This window comes from Coregonus clupeaformis, chromosome 8, assembly GCF_020615455.1.
Source record: "Coregonus clupeaformis isolate EN_2021a chromosome 8, ASM2061545v1, whole genome shotgun sequence".
Lineage (NCBI taxonomy): Eukaryota > Metazoa > Chordata > Actinopteri > Salmoniformes > Salmonidae > Coregonus > Coregonus clupeaformis.
In genome coordinates, this window is record NC_059199.1 from 40,057,565 (window position 1) to 40,080,895 (window position 23,331).

At 42.9% G+C, this 23,331-nt stretch overlaps 1 protein-coding gene across 2 annotated transcripts in view; it reads left to right on the forward strand.

Annotated features, from left to right (window-relative positions):
- The window catches only part of LOC121572027 (adhesion G protein-coupled receptor B2), a 467,080-nt gene that overhangs the window by 326,766 nt on the left and 116,983 nt on the right, over window positions 1–23,331 (forward strand). For both annotated transcript variants that reach the window (XM_041883878.2, XM_041883879.2), the window contains exon 17: window positions 17,096–17,222. In XM_041883878.2, coding sequence (XP_041739812.2) covers window positions 17,096–17,222 — 127 coding nt within the window. The remainder of the gene's footprint in view (window positions 1–17,095; window positions 17,223–23,331) is intronic.

Consider the following 23,331-nt stretch of genomic DNA (forward strand, 5'->3'; position numbering starts at 1 on the left):
AGCTGGCTAGCTAACCTCAATAGTTTCTCTATACTACACCTTTATCTTTGATACAAAGACAACTATGTAGCTAGCTAATATTACACTAATCAAATTGTTCCATTGTAATGTAATGTGTGACATATTACCTGCAGAGCGAAGTACAGCATGACTACTCAATCCAACTGTGAGTTTTGGTGGGCGGCCCTCTCTTGGCAGGTTTGTTGTGGTGCCATCTTCTTTCAATTTTTTAAGAATGGATTTAATGGTGCTCTGTGGGATGTTCAAAGTTTCTGATATTTTTTTATAACCCAACCCTGATCTGTACTTCTCCACAACTTTGTCCCTGACCTGTTTGGAGAGCTCCTTGGTCTTCATGGTGCCGCTTGCTTGGTGGTGCCCCTTGATTAGTGGTGTTGCCGACTCTGGGGCCTTTCACAACAGGTGTAAATATACTGAGATCATGTGACACTTAGATTGCACACAGGTGGACTTTATTTAGTTATTTTTTTCATTTCACTTCACCAATTTGGACTATTTTGTGCATGTCCATTACATGAAATCCAAATAAAATCAATTTTAAATTACAGGTTGTAATGCAAAAAAATTGGAAAAACGCCAAGGGGGATGAATACCTTTGCAAGGCACTGTAGAGATGATCAGGCTGTTGATTGTGGCCTGTGGAATTTTTTCCCACTCCTCTTCAGTGGCTGTGCAAAGTTGCTGGATTTTGGCGGAAAATGGAACACGCTGTCATACACGTCGATCCAGAGCATCCCAAACATGCTCAATGGGTGACATATCTGGTGAGTATGCAGGCCATGGAAGAGCTGGGACATTTTCAGCTTTTTTGCGAAATGGGGATGTGCATTATCATGCTGAAACATGAGGTGATGGCAGCGGATGAACGGCACGACAACACGCCTCAGGATCTTGTCACGGTATCTCTGTGCATTCAAATTGCCATTGATAAAATGCAATTGTGTTCGTTGTCCGTAGCTTATGCCTGCCCTACCATAACACCACCACTACCATGGGGCACTCTTTTTACAACGTTGACATCAGCAAACCGCTCTCCCACACAACGCCATTGAAACTGGGATTCATCCACGAAGAGCACAACTTCTCCAGCGTGCAAGTGGCCTGTGAAGGTGAGCATTTGGCCACCGAAGTCGGTTACGACGCCGAACTGCAGTCAGGTCAAGACCCTGGTGAGGACGACGAGCATGCAGAGGAGCTTCCCTGAGGTGGTTTCTGACAGTTTGTGCAGAAATTCTTCGGTTGTGCAAATCCACAGTTTCATCAGCTGTCCGGGTGGCTGGTCTCAGATGATCCCGCCGGGGAAGAAGCCGGATGTGGAGGTGCTGAGCAGGCATGGTTACACGTGGTCTGCGGTTGTGAGGCCGGTTGGATGTACTGCCAAATTCTCTAAAATGACGTTGGAGGTGGCTTGTGGTAGAGAAATGAACATTTAATTATCTGGCAACAGCTCTGGTGTACATTCCTGCAGTCAGCATGCCAATTGCACGCTCCCTCAAACACATCTGTGGCATTGTGTTGTGTGACAAAACTGCACATTTTAGTGGCCTTTCATTGTCCCCAGTATAAGGTGCACCTGTATAATGATCATGCTGTTTAATCAGTTTCTTGATATGCCACACCTGTCAGGTGGATGGATTATCTTGGCAAAGGAGAAATGCTCACTAACATGGATGTAAACAAATTTGTGCACAACATCTGAGAGAAATATGTTTTTTATGCGTATGAAAAATGTCTGGGATCTTTTATTTTATCTCATGAAAAATGGGACCAACACTTTACATGTTGTGTTTACATTTGTGTTCAGTGTAGTTAGAATCCAAATTAGTTATTGTCCCAGATCCTTTGGTGCCAACATGAAGGATAGGTTTCCAAAGTCTGCATAGGCTATCTAAGGATCTGACGGCAACTGGTGTTCCTTTGCTCTGGACAAGCTAGCACACCAGGAAGATGGCTAATCCCTCTAAAGAGGCTTAGGAGTTAGCAATTAGCCTAGACCGGCCAGGGACCAAAGGCCAGGAGCAGGAGGTTGCAGTGAAGCACTCCTGCACGAGATGTAAGAGAGAGAGATAGCGTATACAGTAACGACACCACCATTATAACGAAACCACCATCAAGACAAAGTTGACGATTAGACATTAATGTTATGAATCTCAAAATTATTGAGGAAGTGTATTGTCACTGGGAGCACATGGGGCACCTCAATGGAAATTAATGGACCAATTTTAGAATTGATCTCATGTGTTACTTCCTGGTCTCTTTAGCCTTGTTCACACAAGCAGTTTGAAGTGACTTAAATCCAATTTCTTCGCATATCCGATTTGAGTCTGATATTTTTCCTGCAGTCTGAGCTGCCAAAAAGCACATGGAATCTGATATTTTCGAGTCAGATTTAAACCACATTCATAGCTGGTTTGAAATCAGATACAAATCTGGTTCCTGGATTTGTATCTGAATGGTCGAATGCCCTCAAGTGTTTTTTTAGACTTATTTGGCATATATTGTCATTTGCTAGCTACTCTGTTGACAGTTTGACAAGAACATGTGGTAGCTAACTAGCTTCTTAATTGTTTACAAATGAATTAGTGAGTGTGCTAGCAAGCTTATTAGCTAGCTAGCGTGTTGACTGTTGTTGCTTGCCAAAAAGGACTTGTTTTGAAAGTTGGATCATCTTATCCTTCGAGGCTTTAAAAGTGTTCTTACACTATGATTTAGAACATTCAAAGCAACTTGGAAACGTCCATGGCAGGCATTGTTGTCACCTAAGCTTGCTAAACAACTTCTGAGTGAGACGAAGCACGAGTACCACCCGTCATTACTATGACAACTTGCGTAGCTATGTCAGCAAATGACTGCTGTCTGAATCAGATCTCAGCGTCAAAAAAGGGGGTCGTTGTCAAGGCAACCCCACTCTAACTTCTCTCTCTCCACCTGTGTTGATACACTCATACAAATGTATATAGTGGGATCTTCTCTGTGGATAGAGATTTAATAAGGCAAACCTTAAAAAAACTCTATAGGCACCCTTTCCCCTTCATAGCCCATTACATTTAAATACACTATAAGGAATTAGATATAGATTAATATAGTATTTTTCACTGATACACTTTAAGAGTGAGCTTGTGTTTCTTATTGCTGTTGTCATAAAGTCTATGAGGTTGTGGAAGTGGAAGCATTTTGCCGGACATTGAAACCTGCTCATGGATTCAGCTATGGGACTGAGAGTGATAGTTCCATGTTGTGGTCTGCATGGGTCCTGTAAAGCTTTGTTCCAGCCATATATAGGTCAGACATAAGCACATGCTGTACATGTTCACACACACTCAGAATCACACACACATCCTAGCATGCATGTTTTGGAGACGCCACATGTCGAAAGTGTGTTGCATGTTAAATAACTGTGTGTGTGTGTCTGTCTGTCTGTCTGTCTGTGTGTGTGTGTGTGTGTGTGTGTGTGTGTGTGTGTGTGTGTGTGTGTGTATGTGTGTGTGTGCAGAGGGTAGTGTGTACAGCCCATTACATCACTGGGGCCAAGCTTCCTGCAATCCAGGACCTCTATAACAGGCGGTGTCAGAGGAAGGCCCAAAAAATGGTCAAAGACTCCAGCCACCCTAGTCATAGTGTGACGAGTACTGAGTATACGAAGAGGCAGGACGCAGATGCAGGAATTAACAAGGTCAAGGTTTACTTAACAATGATCAAGAGAAATAACAACAAAACGACACAAAGCTTAACAATCACACACAACATCATACAGAACAGTCCAGGGCTAAATAGGGGTGGTGATGAGATGATGAGGTGCAGGTGCGCTGGAGGTGATCAGGGTGCGTTGGGTTTCCATTCCCGTGTAGCCGAGGTGGTGCGCTCAGACAGGTGGCTCAGTAGACCGGCGAATCAGAGCGCCGGAGGGGAGCAACTGGAGGTGTGACACATAGACTGTTCTCTCTGCTACCGCACGGCAAGCGGTACCGGAACACTAAGTGTAGGTCCAAGAGGCTTCTAAACATCTTCTACCCCAAAGCCATAGTTCTCCTGAACATCGATGTATATGCCCCCCCTCTTTTACGCTGCTGCTACTCTCTGTTTATTATCTATGCATAGTCACTTTAACTCTACCTACATGTACACTACTGTTCAAAAGTTTGGGGTCACTTAGAAATGTCCTTGTTTTCGAAAGAAAAGCATTTTTTTGGTCAATTAAAATAACATAAAATTGATCAGAAATACAGTGTAGACATTGTTAATGTTGTAAATGGTTATTGTAGCTGGAAACGGCAGATTTTTTATGGAATATCTACATAGGCGTACAGAGGCATTCCAATGGCACGTTGTGTTTGCTAATCCAAGTTTAGCATTTTAAAAGGCTAATTGATCATTAGAAAACCCTTTTGCAATTATGTTAGCACAGCTGAAAACTGTTATGCTGATTAAAGAAGCAATACAACTGGCCTTCTTGAGACTAGTTGAGTATCTGGAGCATCAGCAATTGTGGGTTTGATTACAGGATCAAAATGGCCAGAAACAAATATCTTTCTTCTGAAACTCGTCAGTCTATTCTTGTTCTGAGAAATGAAGGCTATTGCCAAGTAACTGAAGATCTCATATAACACTGTGTACTACTCCCTTCACAGAACAGCGAAAACTGGCTCTAATCAGAATTTAAAGAGGTGTGGGAGGCCCCGGTGCACAACTGAGCAAGAGGACAAATACATTAGAGTGTCTAGTTTGAGAAACAGACGCCTCACATATCCTCAACTGGCAGCTTCATTAAATAGAACCCGCAAAACACCAGTCTCAATGTTAACAGTGAAGAGGCGACTCCGGGATGCTGACCTAGGCAGAGTTGCAAAGAAAAAGCCATATCTCAGACTGGCCAATAAAAATAAAAGATGGGCAAAATAACACAGACAATGGACCAGTTTGCGCTGTTCTGTGAAGGGAGTAGTACACTGCTTTGTACGAGATCTTCAGTTTCTTGGCAACTATATACTTTATCCCTATATCCTTTATCCTGTACCCTATATGATTATCCTGTACCCTATATTCTTTTCCCTGTCCCCTATATTCTTTACCCTGTACCCTATATTCTTTATCCTGTACCCTGTACCCTATATTCTTTATCATGTACCCTATATTCTTTATCTTGTACCCTATATTCTTTATCCTGTACCCTGTACCCTATATTCTTTATCCTGTACCCTATATTCTTTATCCTGTACCCTATATTCTTTATCCTGTACCCTGTACCCTATATTCTTTACCCTGTACCCTATATTATTTACCCTGTACCCTATATTCTTTATCCTGTACCATGTACCCTATATTCTTTATCCTGTACCCTGTACCCTATATTCTTTATCCTGTACCCTATATTCTTTACCCTGTACCCTATATTCTGTATCCTGTACCCTGTACCCTATATTCTTTATCCTGTACCCTATATTATTTATCCTGTACCCTATATTCTTTATCCTGTACCCTATATTCTTTATCATGTACCCTGTATTCTTTATCCTGTACCCTATACCCTATATTCTTTACCCTGTACCCTATATTATTTACCCTGTACCTTATATTCTTTATCCTGTACCCTGTACCCTATATTCTTTACCCTGTACCCTATATTATTTACCCTGTACCCTATATTATTTATCCTGTACCCTGTACCCTATATTCTTTATCCTGTACCCTGTACCCTATATTCTTTATCCTGTACCCTGTACCCTATATTCTTTATCCTGTACCCTATATCCTTTATCATGTACCCTATATTATTTATTCTTTACCCTGTACCCTATATTCTTTACCCTGTACCCTATATTCTTTATCCTGTACCCTGTACCCTATATTCTTTATCATGTACCCTGTACCCTATATTCTTTATCCTGTACCCTATATTCTTTATCCTGTACCCTATATTCTTTATCCTGTACCCTGTACCCTATATTCTTTATCCTGTACCCTATATTCTTTATCCTGTACCCTATATTCTTTATCCTGTACCCTGTACCCTATATCCTGTACCCTGTACCCTATATTCTTTATCCTGTACCCTATATTCTTTATCCTGTACCCTATATTCTTTACCATGTACCCTATATTCTTTATCCTGTACCCTATATTCTTTACCATGTACCCTATATTATTTACCCTGTACCCTATATTCTTTACCCTGTACCCTATATTCTTTATCCTGTACCCTATATTCTTTATCCTGTATTTATATACTTTATCCTGTACCCTATATTCTTTATCATGTACCCTATATTCTTTATCCTGTACCCTATATTCTTTATCCTTTACCCTGTAACCTATATCCTGTACCCTGTACCCTATATTCTTTATCCTGTACCCTATATTCTTTATCCTGTACCCTATATTCTCTACCCTGTACCCTATATTCTTTATCCTGTACCCTATATTCTTTATCCTGTACCCTATATTCTTTATCCTGTACCCTATATTCTTTACCCTGTACCCTATATTCTTTATCCTGTACCCTATATTCTTTATCCTGTACCCTATATTCTTTATCCTGTACCCTGTACCCTATATTCTTTACCCTGTACCCTATATTCTTTACCCTGTACCCTACATTCTTTATCCTGTACCCTATATTCTTTATCCTGTATTTATATCCTTTATCCTGTACCCTATATCCATTTATCCTGTACCCTATATTCTTTATCCTGTACCCTATATTCTTTATCCTGTACCCTGTACCCTTTATCCTGTACCCTGTACCCTATATTCTTTACCCTGTATCCTATATTCTTTACCCTGTACCCTATATTCTTTATCCTGTACCCTATATTCTTTACCCTGTACCCTATATTCTTTATCCTGTACTCTATATTCTTTATCCTGTATTTATATACTTTATCCTGTACCCTATATCCCATTATACTGTAGGCTATATCCTTTATCACTTTCTTTCTCTATATTTTGCTATTTCCATTGACTTTAAGGGTGTTAACCTCCCTCTATCCTTTATTCTTTCTTTCATTGTCCTGCTTTCTTATTCTCTCACTCATTCATGGAAAGCCTAAGCACCCATCTCCTTATAACCAGATTGAGAGTTTTTGTCCTCTGTCCTCCCCCTCTTCCTTGGGATAAGCCGCACGCCTACATGTGCCATTGTTGTGTGTGTGTGTGTGTGTGTGTGTGTGTGTGTGTGTGTGTGTGTGTGTGTGTGTGTGTGTGTGTGTGTGTGTGTGTGTGTGTGTGTGTGTGTGTGTGTGTGTGTGTGTGTGTGTGTGTGCGTGTGTTTTGTGGGCGTGACCATGGGCGTGTAGGCCTGGGAGTGTGCCTATTTTCATTTTTACATTTTAGTCATTTAACAGACGCTCTTATCCAGAGTGACTTACAGTTAGTGCATTTATATTAAGATGTCTAGGTGGGACAACCACATATCACAGTCATAATAAGTAAATTTTTCCTCAATAAAGGAGTTATCAGTAAAGTCAGAGCTAGTAAAAAAAAAATAAGTGGGTGTCGGGGTGAGAAGGTGGTGTGAGGGTGTTGCTGTGGGATTATTTTAGATACTCTTTGAAGAGGTAGGGTTTCAGATGTTTTTGGAAGATGGCAGGGACTCTGCTGTCCTAGCTTCATGTGGAAGCTGGTTCCACCATTGGGATGCCAGGACATAGAATAGCTTGGACTCGGCTGAGTGGGAGCTGCCCTCCCGTAGGGGTGGGCCAAGAGACCAGAGGTGGCAGAACAAAGTGCTTGGGTTGAGGTATAGGGTTTGAGCATAGCCTGGAGGTAGGGAGGGGCAGTTCCTCTTGCTGCTCTGTAGGCAAGTACCATGGTCTTGTAGTGGATGCGAGCTTCGACTGGAAGCCAGTGGAGAGTGCGGAGGAGCGGGGTGACATGGGAGAACTTGGGAAGGTTGAACACCAGGCAGGCTGCATCATTCTGAATAAGTTGCAGGGGGAGAAGGTCTCCAGAGATGGTCTGGAGAAGGGAGGAGGGGATGGGGTCGAGCGGGCAGGTTGTCAGGTGGACGGACCTCAATAGTTGCAGGATTTCATCTGGTGAGAGAGGGGAGAAAGCGATCAAGACATAGGGTAGTTATGTGTGAGTGGCACCAGTGGACTCAATAGGCTGAGTGAATGAGGAGCAGATGTCGTCAACCTTCTTTTCAAAGTGGTTGACAAAGTCTTCAGCAGAGAGAGAGGAGGGAGGGGGTGGATGATTAAGGAGGGAGGAGAAGGTGGAAAATAGTTTCCTAGGGTTAGAGGTAGCTTGAAATGTAGAGTTCTAGAATGTGGCTTTAGCAGCAGATACAGAGGAAGAGAAGGTAGAGAGGAGGGAGTGGAAGGATGATAGGTCCTCCAGAAGTTTAGTTTTCCTCCATTTTTGCTCAGCTGCCCGCAGATGCTCGCAATGAGTCACTCAGCCACGGAGCAAGAGGGGAGGGCCAGGCTGGCCGGGAGGAAAGGGGACAGTGCAAATCATAGGATGCGGAAAGGGAGGAGAGTAGGGTTGAAGAGGCAGAAGGGAGAGATGATAGGATAGAAGAGTAGAGAGTAATGGGAGAGAGAGACTGAATATTGTGATGGTGTTTGACCATTTGGGTAGGGGCTGAGTGGCTAGGGTTGGAGGAAGGAGAGACAGAAAAGGAAACAAAGTAGTGATCAGAGACCTGGAGGGGGGTTGCAGTGAGATTAGTAAGCAAATAGCCTGTAGTAAAGATGAGGTCAAGTTTATTGCCTGCTTTGTGAGTGGGAGGGGACTGGGAAAGGGTGAGGTCAAAAGAGTCAAGGATTGAAAAGAGAGAGTTGGAAAGATATGACTCGAAGGCAGACGTCGGGAGGTTGAAGTCGCCAAGTACGAAGAGTGGTGAGCCATCATCAGGAAATTAGCTTATCAAGGTGTAAAGCTAATTGAGGAACTCTCTAAGGGCTCCTTGTGGGCGATAGATGACAACAATGTTCCGCTTGAGTGGACAAGTGACAGTGACAGCATGGAATTCAACTGAGGAGATGAACAGATGAGTACCTCTACGACCCCCACAAGCGTCACGGGACTCGTTTGAAGGTGTTACCGTCGATATGCCAGCTTCTGTTTGTAGCATCCAAACTGTTTGGGCTACAAACAAACGTGAGGAGATTCTCACGAACACGATGGTGTTCTCTGTTTTGCTCTACGACCCCCACAAGTGTCAAGGGACTCATCTGAAGGTAACCGGTACCAGTTTTTAAAAATGAATAGAAATAAGGAGGTAGTTTTGTGCCTGCTCAAAAAAAGGTGTTACATATGTGTAAAATATATTATACAGTATCTCCTAGATATAGGGCCGACACTTCAAACCGTATTCCTTGTGATTAATCTTTTGACTGTCTTTTTTGCCATTTATGAATGTGTTATTCAATGTGTTTCTATGGGCTACAGTAGTAAAGGTCAAATTAAATATTTTATCTCTTTTATATATATATACAGTGAGGAAAAAAAGTATTTAGTCAGCCACCAATTGTGCAAGTTCTCCCACTTAAAAAGATGAGAGAGGCCTGTAATTTTCATCATAGGTACACGTCAACTATGACAGATAAATTGAGCATTTTTTTTTCAGAAAATCACATTGAAGGATTTTTTATGAATTGATTTGCAAATTATGGTGGAAAATAAGTATTTGGTCACCTACGAACAAGCAAGATTTCTGGCTCTCACAGACCTGTAACTTCTTCTTTAAGAGGCTCCTCTGTCCTCCACTCGTTACCTGTATTAATGGCACCTGTTTGAACTTGTTATCAGTATAAAAAACACCTGTCCACAACCTCAAACAGTCACACTCCAAACTCCACTATGGCCAAGACCAAAGAGCTGTCAAAGGACACCAGAAATAAAATTGTAGACCTGCACCAGGCTGGGAAGACTGAATCTGCAATAGGTAAGCAGCTTGGTTTGAAGAAATCAACTGTGGGAGCAATTATTAGGAAATGGAAGACATACAAGACCACTGATAATCTCCCCTCGATCTGGGGCTCCACGCAAGATCTCACCCCGTGGGGTCAAAATGATCACAAGAACGGTGAGCAAAAATCCCAGAACCACACGGGGGGACCTAGTGAATGACCTGCAGAGAGCTGGGACCAAAGTAACAAAGCCTACCATCAGTAACACACTACGCCGCCAGGGACTCAAATCCTGCAGTGCCAGACGTGTCCCCCTGCTTAAGCCAGTACATTGCCCCTTAATCCTGGTTGATGTGTCAACTATCATCTGTAAATTAATAGCAGTCAGCAGTTCACACAGCAAGTAGGCTTCTGGAAAGACAGGCAGCACTTAAAGTAGATGGCCCTAGCTAGCAAAAAGACAGTACTAGACAACAACAGATAAAGATGCAAATTATACTAATCACTCCTGGAGATAAAAGCTATAGAGCTATAGAATTACGGACCCTAGTTACTACTAAAGTCAGATCCATAATGTCAAGTGTTCCCTCAATTAATTTTTTTGTCACTGAGCAAACTTCAGGTCTGCTGAGCGCAAGCAAACATTGTGAAAATTCTGTGCAACTTCCTGTGCGCGTTTACTGTGAACACTGAGGCTGTACCCGCTTTAAGTTTTAACAGTAGCCAAGTAGGCTAATGTGGCTATTTGATCATAACGTAGGCCTACCAGAGCGGCCTACCACCAAGAACCATGGAGCAAAATGCATCCCCTAACATTTTAACATGGAAATAGCTGTTCTATCATTCAGCCTACAGTAGCAGCAAATGTGTGGTGTTCAATGTAGGTCTACATTCTATGAGACTTTTGAGAAGAAGAAAAAACATGCAGGGCTTGACATTAACCTGTTAATCCACTTTTTCTTCAGACAAGGAGGTGACTGAAAATGTTGTGTTGTTTGATGCAAGAAACCACTTTACAAAATAAAATTCATTATTATTCCAATACCATTATTACAGAGAATCAGATAAATTATGCTACCCTCTGCTGGCTATTGGCTACTTAGCTTATTCAAGACCATCTCAAAATACAACACTGCCCCTCTAAGACATAAAAAAAGCTCTTTACCTGACTCGCTTTTAAATGATGGTTAGAAATGCACACATTTTGTGATCTTGTAGGAAGCCACCACTCCCCCATTGTTGACTAGAAATTAGCTATAACTGGGCTAATACCTCACTAACTAGCAAAGACTATGAACAAATGTGCACAGGTGGCTACATGCAGCTCTCGCTTTGATCTCAAAACAGCACATCTACTCGCGACCGCTCACGCTGTAAACACAGTCCAGTTCAAAGTGAATGTCACAGATCCATATATGTAAATAGATATTTGCATATTGGCCTAATGCAGCTCTGATTGGTTATGGCACACTGGTCTCTGTAGAGAAGGGCCTGAGTCCTGCCTGTCAATCCAATTGAATCCTACTCCAATGTGCTCTGACTACAAAAACATCTCTTGCACATTTAGTTTTGCATACTAAATCTTGCATAGTTAGTTTTGTTTCAATATGTTACATGGATAGTGGCTAATATTGCGTTGATTCCGAGAACGATTCCCACAGCAGAGCGAAACTTTGATAGTGTTAGCTAAAGGTGTAAATGTAAAAGGGAAAACTCTAGAAAGTTGAGTGGAGTTCAATCTCGTGCTTCTCTGCGCGGCTGATATTTCTTATGCGCGCAGCCCTCAGGGGAGCTGCTTGCAGCTTAGAGGGAACATTGTTAATGACCCTCTAAACCCCTTCCCACCTCACCATAGACCCTCTAACACCCTGACCACCTCACCATAGACCCTCTAACACCCCCATCTCTCTTCTCCTCTTGCTCTCTTTCTTTCTCTCTCATTCTCTTTCTTTCTCTCTCTCTCTTTCTCTCTCTCTCTCTTTCGCTCTCTCTCTCACTCTCTCACTCTATCACCTCTTTTCCTTCAGATCAGAGAGAGAGAGAAAGAGAGTGAGAGCGAAAGAGAGACAAAGAGAGAGAGAAAATGTCCAAAACAGGTGTTAATAGCAGCCAAAATGAAGTAAAGTAAAACCAAATGTAAGGGACTGTTGTACACACCAGCTAAATGTGGAGTCAGCTGTAACCAAACCAGTTTAAATCAATTAAATCTCTCTACTCACCATTTAAACCCCCAAAAAGTCACTCAGCATAATTTTAGGATTTAATCTCTAGCTAAAATAATAAACGGTTAGTATCCATTTTAGCTTTATTTGTGAGCTAGAACTAAAGGGGTCAAAAGTAAATTCAGGATTTTAGTTGCAGGCGAAATTCTAATAAAAAGTGTCAATGTACACTAAGCTTTATTCATAAACCAAACCAATAGAGGTTAATCCTACACACACCCCACTGTGAGCACGCAGACAACACACACATACACACACACACACGCACACATTACGCTACACATAGCATTAGGCTACATGTTTTTGCTAATGAGCAAGTGAGCATGCGGGTGTGTATTTATACTGTATGTTCATGTCTGTGTGTCTGTGTGTGTGTGTGTGATTGGGACAACATGCATATTAACATGCATAACCCAGTCAGTTTAGCACATAATTTAGTTAAAGTTAGGATTTTGGAAAGGTAAACTGGTCCTAGGTCTGTTCTTACAAGTTTACACTTGGATCAATGATACTCTTCACCCCACAGGTTGATTACTGTTCCTGGTAGACTGTAAACTCTCAGAGCGCTGCTAGGCATAATTGTGGGTTTTGAGTCTGTTCATTAAAGGCACACAGGTGCACTTGCACACAAACACACACACACATGATTGCATGCACACACACACACACCCTTGCACGTATGTGCGCTCTTGATTATGACAATGCATACTCTCTTTCTCTCTATCTCTCTGACACACACACACACACACATCCATAGGGCGGCGCACAATTGGCCCAGCGTCGTCCGGGTTTGGCCGGGGAAGGCCGTCATTGTAAATAAGAATTTGTTCTTAACTGACTTGCCTAGTTAATTAAAGGTTAAACAAAACAGTTTGTTGCTGTTTTACAGAATAGCTTCCCATGTGTACCTATAGCATGTAGCTATGACATGTAGCTATGACATATTCCAAGTGATGGGTCTCTAACATGTCATTTTTGTGCAATAGACAGACACACATTGCCTATCCACAGTTAAGCAGAGAGTTACAGATAATCACTGATTATAAATTATGTCAACCAGCTGTGTATGTGTGTGTGTGTGTGTGTGTGTGTGTGTGTGTGTGTGTGTGTGTGTGTGTGTGTGTGTGTGTGTGTGTGTGTGTGTGTGTGTGTGTGTGTGTGTGTGTGTGTGTGCATGTGCGTGCATGCATGCATGTGTGTCTCTCGATGGAAATCAGTGTAATCTGAGTGGTAAATGCCAGCACCCAGATTATAATCTCTAGCTGGTGCCATGCCAGTGTTTACATCATAGTGTCTGTCTGTCCCGTACCAGGCTGCAGTCTGATACCATTTTGCCCCCGACCGTGCCCTCACAGCTGGGGGTCTACCAACTCCAGGGCCCTTCCACAGCAGGCTTCGGCCTAGTTCAGCTATGAGATAGCAATTAGAAGGAAGGTGGTTTCTTAACTCAAAATGTGTCTCTACCTCTCTTTCCAACTGAGATGCAAACTGGAAATGTAAAGGGTATTCCGCATGGCAGGGTTCATGAGGGACAATAGAAATTGATTAGGAAAAAACTCCTTCATTAATAACCCCTTTTGAACAAGAACATGGCGTCCTGTTTGCCTTCTGTGTCTGTCGGTGTTCGGTGACAGCGCTAACAACTGGTTTAATGTTGATTACACCTCAGCTGTGTTATAACCGAGGCAGTAAGTTCTGTTTCAGCTGTACTTAATTAACACCAAGTCCTGAGGGGGCTGACAGTTAGTTCAGTAAGTGTCAGGGCTAAGTATTCGTAATGCTCTATAACAGCTCTTTGAAGTCTCATAACAACTCTGTTATAACTGGCTCCACAGTATGGAATTAGTTCAAATCAAATCAAATCAAATCAAATTTTATTGGTCACATGCGCCAAATACAACAGGTGCAGACATTACAGTGAAATGCTTACTTACAGCCCTTAACCAACAGTGCATTTATTTTAAACAAAAAAAAGTAAGAATAAAACAACAACAAAAAAAGTGTTGAGAAAAAAAGAGCAGAAGTAAAATAAAGTGACAGTAGGGAGGCTATATATACAGTAAAATAAAGTGACAGTAGGGAGGCTATATATACAGGGGGGTACCGTTGCAGACTTAACAGAGTAGCAGCAGCGTAAAAAGGATGGGGTGGGGGGGCAGTGCAAATAGTCCGGGTAGCCATGATTAGCTGTTCAGGAGTCTTATGGCTTGGGGGTAGAAGCTGTTGAGAAGTCTTTTGGACCTAGACTTGGCACTCCGGTACCGCTTGCCGTGCGGTAGCAGAGAGAACAGTCTATGACTAGGGTGGCTGGAGTCTTTGACAATTTTGAGGGCCTTCCTCTGACACCGCCTGGTATAGAGGTCCTGAATGGCAGGGAGCTTTGCCCCAGTGATGTACTGGGCCAGAGACAGTGCAGAGCTGTGAGTTAGACTGGTCATTTGTCCAGTTAGTGTCACTATATAACAGCTCTTTGAAGGCTCGTATCACTGTTATAACTGGTCATACTGATGCAACAGACATTTGTAGTAGAGCCAGAGAAGAGCATATGGTTGGCGTGCCAATGTCTGTAAGGCTGGTCATTAGTTCAATTAGAGACTCTGAATGTTCCCATTGATCGACCCCCACATCACACTTTTTATTAGACCATTTAAAACACATTAAACACAGAGAGCGAGACAGAGGCAGACCACTATCGAATTCAACAGGAGAGAGAGGAGAGACAACATTACCCAACAGGACAAGAGAGAGACAGAGAGAAGATTTCAACATTAGGGGAGTGGAAGCTCATTTAATGCATTTGTATACAATTTAAAAACTGTAAAATTATATTTGGAGAACAGCAAAAACAAGCAAACATTTTCTTCACTGGAACTAAGGGGCCTAGCCCGAACCATGAAAAACAGCCCCAGACGATTATTCCTCCTCCACCTAACTTTACAGTTGGCACTATGTCTTGAGGCAGGTAGCCTTCTCCTGGTGTCCGCCAAACCCTGATTCATTCGTCAGTTCGATGGCGGTGAGCTTTACACCACTCCAGCTGACGCTTGGCATTACGCATGGTGATCTTAGACTTGTGTGCGGCTGCTCGGTCATGGAAACCCATTTCATGAAGCTCCTGTTGAACAGTTTGTGTGCTGACGTTGCTTCCAGAGGCAGTTTGGAACTCGGTAGTGAGTGTTTCAAGCGATGACAGACAATTGTTACGCGCTTCAGCACCCTGCGGTCCTGTTCTGTGAGCTTGTGTGACCTACCACTTCTCGGCGGAGCCGTTGTTGCTCTTAGACGTTTGCATTTCACAGTAACAGCACCTACAGTTGACAAATAATATTACTACACAGATCATACATGTAATGTTAGCCAGTGAGCCAGCAGGCTAATGTTCGCTAGCTAGCGAACAGTATACTTTAACCTGCAATGAAAATGCCTTTCTGACAAAATTAGAAAGAATAATATCTGAAAATGTAGCTAGACTCTTACCCATAACATGTATGAATGCTTCACAGCAGACTGGAACCACTATAACTAAGTAAGACGTCTTGTGCCTTTTCCGTTTTCTTTGTAGCTACCTACAGCTTGTTTGGCCAAGTCACTCCGGTTCACACTGACCTTGTTGCAGAATGGAGTCCATCACAACTTTTTCCCACTGATCTTTGTTGACAGTGCCTGCTAAATTCAGGGCAGCAATGTTGTTGAGAGCAATAGCAACACTTTTGCAGTTCTCAATGGCTAACGTTATATCTTTTTTTTAAAGCCGCAGTAGCAAGGATTATCTACACATACTGAGCAGCTCATGTTATAGACAGAAGCTTGCTACATGGCAGACCAATCGGAACTAATCTCTCGGCATGTCCAGCACATTATCTCAGCCAATCAAAGCTTCCTGTCTTTTTCTGTGGCTAAACCAACTAGGCTCGTGATTTAACAATTTTACTAATATTTACAGATGGCATACAAGTTTGTTATTAAGGCAGATGAAAGTTCACATGTTCCAGAACACATTTCTGCCAAAAAACGCTTTTTGATAAAAATACAAAAATGACGTTCAAATCTCAGTGTCCTCATATGAAGCTACGGCCCTAGTGTGACAGAAGTCAGAATTTAGGACTTGAGGACAAGAATGCTAGGTTATAAGAATGCTAGGTCATATTACTGAAAAGTAGAAAGAGTATTATCTCTCTATCTAAATGATAGAGTGATAAATGGAGGGATTGAGGATAGAGGGATGAATAGATGGGTAAAGGATAGAGGGAAGAAAGGAAGTGTCCATGGGATCTTTCCCTGTCTGAGTGGTCTCCACAGCCCAATACAGCTCAGAGTGGTGAATGGGACAGGGTTACTGCCATCTAACCTGTCTGAATATCTCTCTCTCTCTCTTTCTCTTTCTCTCTCTCTCTCTCTCTCTCTCTCTCTCTCTCTCTCTCTCTCTCTCTCTCTCTCTCTCTCTCTCTCTCTCTCTCTCTCTCCACCTCTCTCTCTCTGTCTCTCTCTCTCTCTCTCTCTCTCTCTCTCTCTCTCTCTCTCTCTCTCTCTCTCTCTCTCTCTCTCTCTCTCTCTCTCTCTCTCTCTGTGTCTCTCTCTCTCTGTGTGTGTGTCTCTCTCTCTCTCTCACACTGTCTCTCTCTCACTCTCACACTCTCTCTCTCTCTCACTCTCTCTCTCTCTCTCTCTCTCTCTCTCGCTCTCACACTCTCTCTCACACACACTCTCACACTCTCTCTCTCACACACACTCTCTCACTCTCACACTCTCACACACACTCTCTCTCTCTCTCTCTCTCTCTCTCTCTCTCTGTCACTCTCTCTCTCACACACACACTCTCACACTCTCTCTCTCACTCTCACACTCTCACTCTCTCTCTCTCTCTCTCTCTCTCTCTCTCTCTCGCATCTATATGCTCTCATGTGACGGTTTGTGTGTGTTTTGGGGTGTGTGTGTGTTGGTGTGTGTGTGTGTGTGTTTGTGTGTGTGTGTCACTCACTGTGTTTCCCCAACCTCCAGGGAAGCTGGCGCTGAGAACTGGGACACAGAGAGCTGCCAAACACTCGCTTCTGCCACGGCCCACACCAAATGCCTCTGCAGCAGGATCTCCACCTACGCCATCCTAGCGCAGCAAGCTAAAGACCCGGTGAGTCACATTTCCCACTCTGCTCTATGACACTGGGGCTACCGAGCTAACGCTAACTGGAGCCAACAAGCTAATGTGTTGGTGTGTTGTTGTGTGGATATGTACAAGCTAGAGTTGGGGTTACTTTGATTTGAACAGTCCACTCGGTTAGGGAAATAGATGAAATTCATTTGCTGTCCTTGAAGTTTGAGACAGGAGACAAGTGGCTGTATGAGATACAGCTGTAATAAAATACTTTTGAGTTTTGATAGATTAGAATACTTCAGATAGCTATGTACCAGTAACTACAAAAGTGAAATGTACAGCAGTCTTCTAGAATTTAATTTGGAACCACACTCTTAGCATTGTAAGTAGATTTGTTGAAATCAAACGACTAACGATCCTGCCAGCAGAGGTGTGGACTGGAGTCACATGGCTTGAGACTCGATATGAAATAAAATAAATTGAGACTTGACTTGGACTTCGAGCCTTAAGACTCAGGACTCAACTTTGATTTGAGACTGGCGACTTGAAATTATCTGGCCAGGTTTTGTAACGTTTTGTCACACATTATGTGGCACAGACAGAGTCTCCATGAATTACTGTCAATGCAGCCAGAGATTGGCTAGTGAAACGCACACTTGGCCCTCTGATTGGACCAGCACACTTTCAGTCAACACAGGTCGGGTGAGCTAGCGCAGTGGTTCTCAAATTGGGGGTTGTGAGAAGGTTTTGAGGGGGCGCGAGTATAAAACTGAGTGGGATTATGTTTTTATTTTATTTTATAAATATTTGAATAGGCTACATATAGCCTACCATTTGTATTGAATATTTATACCTTTGCTTATTCGATCTGGGTACTAACATAGGTCTACAGCATTGCACCAAATTGTTTCAAAAATAATATAAAATATAATTAATAATATGCCATTTAGCAGATGCTTTTATCCAAAGCGACTTACAGTCATGTGTGCATAAATCTTTACGTATGGGTGGTCCCGGGGATCGAACCCACTACCCTGGCATTACAAGCGCCATGCTCTACCAATTGAGCTACAGAGGACCAAAAAACATCTCATCTGTGCAAAAATGTGCACATCTTTACTGTTGACCAATGACCAGTCATCAGCATTGGCGCGCAAAGCGGGCGAACATAAGATTATTGACCTGAAAGCACTTGCCTCATTTTCTCTCCAGTTTTGCCTGGCAAAAACAGAGTAGCCTACGTTAATAATATCCAAATAAAATACAGTTTAGCAATCTGCTACGGACGCATCTTTGTCACAGCAATAGGCTACCTGGTGATTTCATTTGCCTTCAGAACAGCCTCAATTCGTCAGGGCATGGACTCTACAAGGTGTCAAAAGCGTTCCACAGGGATGCTGGCCCATGTTGACTCCAATGCTTCCCACAGTTGTCAAGTTGGCTGGATATCCTTTGGGTGGTGGACCATTCTTTATACACACGGGAAACTGTTGAGCGTGAAAAACCCAGCAGCGTTGCAGTTCTACAATGATTGAAGTGGATTTAACAAGTGACATCAATAAGGGACCATAGCTTTCACCTGGATTCACCTGGTCAGTCAATGTCATGGAAAGAGCAGGTGTTCCTAACGTTTTGTATTTACCTCATTGATGGTACTAGCTATATGTCTAAAGATAGCTGTAACATCTTCAATACATGGAATGAAGATGTAACATATTCTGGCCAATTAATAACGATATTTGTTTGTAAAAAAAAAAATTACATCTAAATTGCACACAGTCCATTTGGCCGCGCCAACGTTCTTCTCATCTTTGTCCACTACAATATTAAAACTTGTCCCCGAAGACATTCCCCTTGTCGGCTTCTTTTCACTATTCTCTTTCTCCTCTAACTTTAGTTTTACTTAAAAGAAAAAGGACTCCATCTTCATAATCAACAGTAGCCTAGACCAAGGCCCCTTTTACTCTCTCTCTCTCTCCTCAGCAGCAGGCGCATGTGAGGTGAGCAGCCAGAACCAGTTTCAGCTGGACATAAGCGATACGTTTTATTGAGTTGCAATTGGCTGACACAGTTAACAAGCTTGCGCAGTTCTCATCATACAAACACTAAATTAACAGCGGACAGGTCCAATCTGGTCCAGTCAGTAAATCAATTGAATTGCAAATACCCGAGACCCATGGCAATTATATCAGACCCGACCCAGAGTCAAGACAAAAGTCAGAATTTAGGAACCCGGGTCTGTTGAAACCGTAAAGACCTCTACTACAAACATACCATGCGTTCCATCCGATCCTGCATCCTCCACTGCATACAGGTAGGCCATATGATCCTGCTTGCTCTGGACTCCAGAGAAGCGACATGATATGCCTAGTTGACTGCTAATACGAATAACTTTGAGCTCAAAATGCAGGTGTAAAAAGCAGTTTATTTCTGTATCTTGCATTTTGAAAATGCATCACAGTTTAAGCTGTGTTTGACAGGCTACATTTGCACAGCATGTGTGTGCTCGTGTGCATGTGCATGTGCGTGCACAGGGTCGCAAGCTTTGAAACATTCATTTTAGGGGGTCACGGCTCAATATGTTTGAGAACCACTGACCTAGCAAACAGATTGCTGATTTGCTGTACAGCTATACGATCAGGTCTTTAGGTATGTCAAATTTGCTTGAATTTGATAATTTACTTATGAAGCTTGCATTTGGAATCTATTGTTCAAATTAATTATTACATAATCAAAATATGTTGTAGACTAAATGGTGCCGGAGAAGATGGCTGCCGTTTTACAGCCCTCTAACCAATTGTACTATTATGTGTGGTTTGTTGCGTGTTTTGTAATTTATTCTGTACATAATGTTTCTGCCACCGTCTCTTATGACCAAAAAGAGCTTCTGGATATCAGGACATCGATTACTCACCTCGTACTGGACGAAGATTTTTTATTCAACGAGACGGACGCAAAGCATATCCTACAGACACCCGACAAGGCCCAAATCCCTGTCATTCACATGAGAAAGAGACAGAGACAGAGATATCGTGGACGTAGGTCGAGGTGCCTTGTTAGGATCCGATGGCGAGCGAGTAAACTGCCTCTTCCTTCAATCCTATTAGCCAATGTTCAATCATTTGAAAACAAATTGTACGACCTATGATTAAGGTTATCCCACCAACGGGACATTAAAAACTGTAATATCTTATGTTTCACCGAGTCGTGGCTGTAGACCACACTATTTACCAAGAGAGTTTTCATCTATATTTTTCATAGCTGTCTATCTACCACCACAAACCCGATGCTGGCACTAAGATTACACTCAATGAGCTGTATAAGGCCATAAGTAAACAGGAAAACGCTCATCCAGAGGCAGAGCTCCTAGTGGCCAGGGACTTTAATGCAGGGAAACTTAAATCTGTTCTACCTAATTTCTATGTGCAACCAGAGGAAAATAAAACTCTAGACCACCTTTACTCCACACACAGAGACGCATACAAAGCTCTCCCTCGCCCTCCCTTTGGCAAATCTGACCATAACTCTATCCTCCTGATTCCTGCTTATACGCAAAAACTAATCAGGAAGCAACAGTGACTCTGTAAATAAAAAAGTGGTCAGATGATGCAGATTCTAAGCTACAGGACTGTTTTGCTAGCACAGACTGGAATATGATCCAGGATTCTTCCGATAGCATTGTGGAGTACACCACAGTCACTGGCTTCATCAATAAGTGCATCGATGATGTCGTCCCCACAGTGACCGTACGTACATACCCCAACCAGAAGCCATTGATTACAGGCAACATCCGCATTGAGCTAAAGGGTAGAGCTGCCGCTTTCAAGGAGCGGGACTCTAACCCGGACGCTTATAAGAAATCCTGCTATGTCCTCCGACGAACCATCAAACAGGCAAAGAGTCAATACAGGACTAAGATTGAATCGTACTACACCGGCTCTGATGCTCATCGGATGTGGCAGGGCTTGAAAACTATTACAGACTACAAAGGTAAGCACAGCCGCGAGCTGCCCAGTGACACAAGCCTACCAGACGAGCTAAATCACTTCTATGCTCGCTTCGAGGCAAGTAACACTGAAGCATGCATGAGAGCATCAGGTGTTCCAGATTACTATGTGATCACGCTCTCCATAGCCGATGTTAGAAAGACTTTTAAGCAGGTCAACATTCACAAGGCCGCAGGGCCAGACGGATTACCAAGAGGTGTACTCCGAGCATGCGCTGACCAACTGGCAAGTGTCTTCACTGACATTTTCAACATGTCCCTGACTGAGTCTGTAATACCAACATGTTTCAAGCAGACCACCATTGTCCCCGTGCCCAAGGACACTAAGATAACCTGTCTAAATGACTACCGACCCGTAGCACTCACATCTGTATCCATGAAGTGCTTTGAAAGGCTGGTCATGGCTCACATCAACACCATTATCCCAGAAACCCTAGACCCACTCAATTTGCATACCACCCCAACAGATCCCTCTGCAACTGGATCCTGGACTTCCTGACGGGCCGCCCCCAGGTGGTAAGGATAGGTAACAACACATCTGCCATGCTGATCCTCAACACAGGGGCCTCTCAGGGGTGCGTGCTTAGTCTCCTCCTGTACTCCCTGTTCACCCATGACTGCATGGCCACGCACGACTCCAACACCATCAATAAGTTTGCAGACGACACTGGATAACAACCTCTCCCTCAAGGTGATCAAGACAAAGGAGATGATTGTGGACTACAGGAAAAGAAAGAGGACTGAGCTTCATGTTGAGAGCTTCAAGTTCCTTGCTGTCCACATCACCAACAAACTATCATGGTCCAAACATTCCAAGACAGTCGTGAAGAGGGCACGACGAAGTCTATTCCCCAAAATGTTCTACAGATGCACCATCGAGAGCGTCCTGACTGGTTGCATCACCGCCTGGTATGGCAACTGCTCTGCCTCCGACCGCAAGGCACTACAGAGGGTAGTGCGTATGGCCCAGTACATCACTGGGGCCAAGCTTCCTGCCATCCAGGACCTCTATACCAGGTGGTGTCAGAGGAAGGCCCTAAAAATTGTCAAAGACTCCAGCCACCCAAAAGCTTCTCAAAAGCTTCTACCCCCAAGCAATAAGACTCCTGAACAGCTAATCATGGCTACCCGGACAATTTGCACTGCCCACCCCAGCCCACCCCACCCTATCGGCCTCTTTTACGCTGCTGCTACTCTGTTTATTATCTATGCATAGTCACTTTAACTCTACCCACATGTACATATTACCTCAATTACCTCGACTAGCAGGTGCCCACGCACATTGAATCTGTACCGGTAACCCCCTGTATATAGCCTCCCTACTGTTATTTTATTTTACTGCTGCTCTTTAGTTATTTGCTTTTATTTTTTTACTTAACACTTTTTTTATTTTACTTTTTCTTTAAAAAACTGAATTGTTGGTTAAGGGCTTGTAAGTAAGCATTTCACTGTAATGTCTACACCTGTTGTATTCGGCGCATGTGGCAAATAACATTTGATTTGATTTGATTTTAATAAGTAATGAAAAGGGCTGTCTGGTAGCCTCGATAAATAGACAAAGATTTGTAGTTGAACAAGTCATTGCATGTATAGATTTGTTTTTAACTTAACTTGAGACTTGACCTGAAAAAGCGTGTGACCCGACTTGACTTGCTCTTAGATTGCACGACTTGGACTTGACTCGAGACTCAACCTGTTCTATTTCGGACTTGACTTGAGACTCGGACCTTGTGACTTGAGACTTGCTTGTGACTCGAATAATAGTCACTTGCCTGCCAGTATTAAAGGAAAAATTCACACAAAACTGTATTTAGGAATCTTTTTGCATTAGTCCACTGTTAATACTGTCCCAAAATGTGACACTTTGCTTCTTGAAAATCCTATATCTTGAAAACTTGACTGCTGACATGCAAAACATTGTGGGACTGCATCAACAGTCGACTAATGAAGAATAAAAAAATGAAGGAGTTTTCCTTTAAGTGAGATAGTTTGTTTAGATAGGGCATAGAAAAAGATGTGGATGCTTGGTTCATTAGTGGATTATGGGAGAACTTTGCTCTGCTTGGCTGGGCTCATTATTAAACACAACACAGAGCTCATTAGCTAATTATCTAACCACTGTCTAGTCAGTGTTCAGTC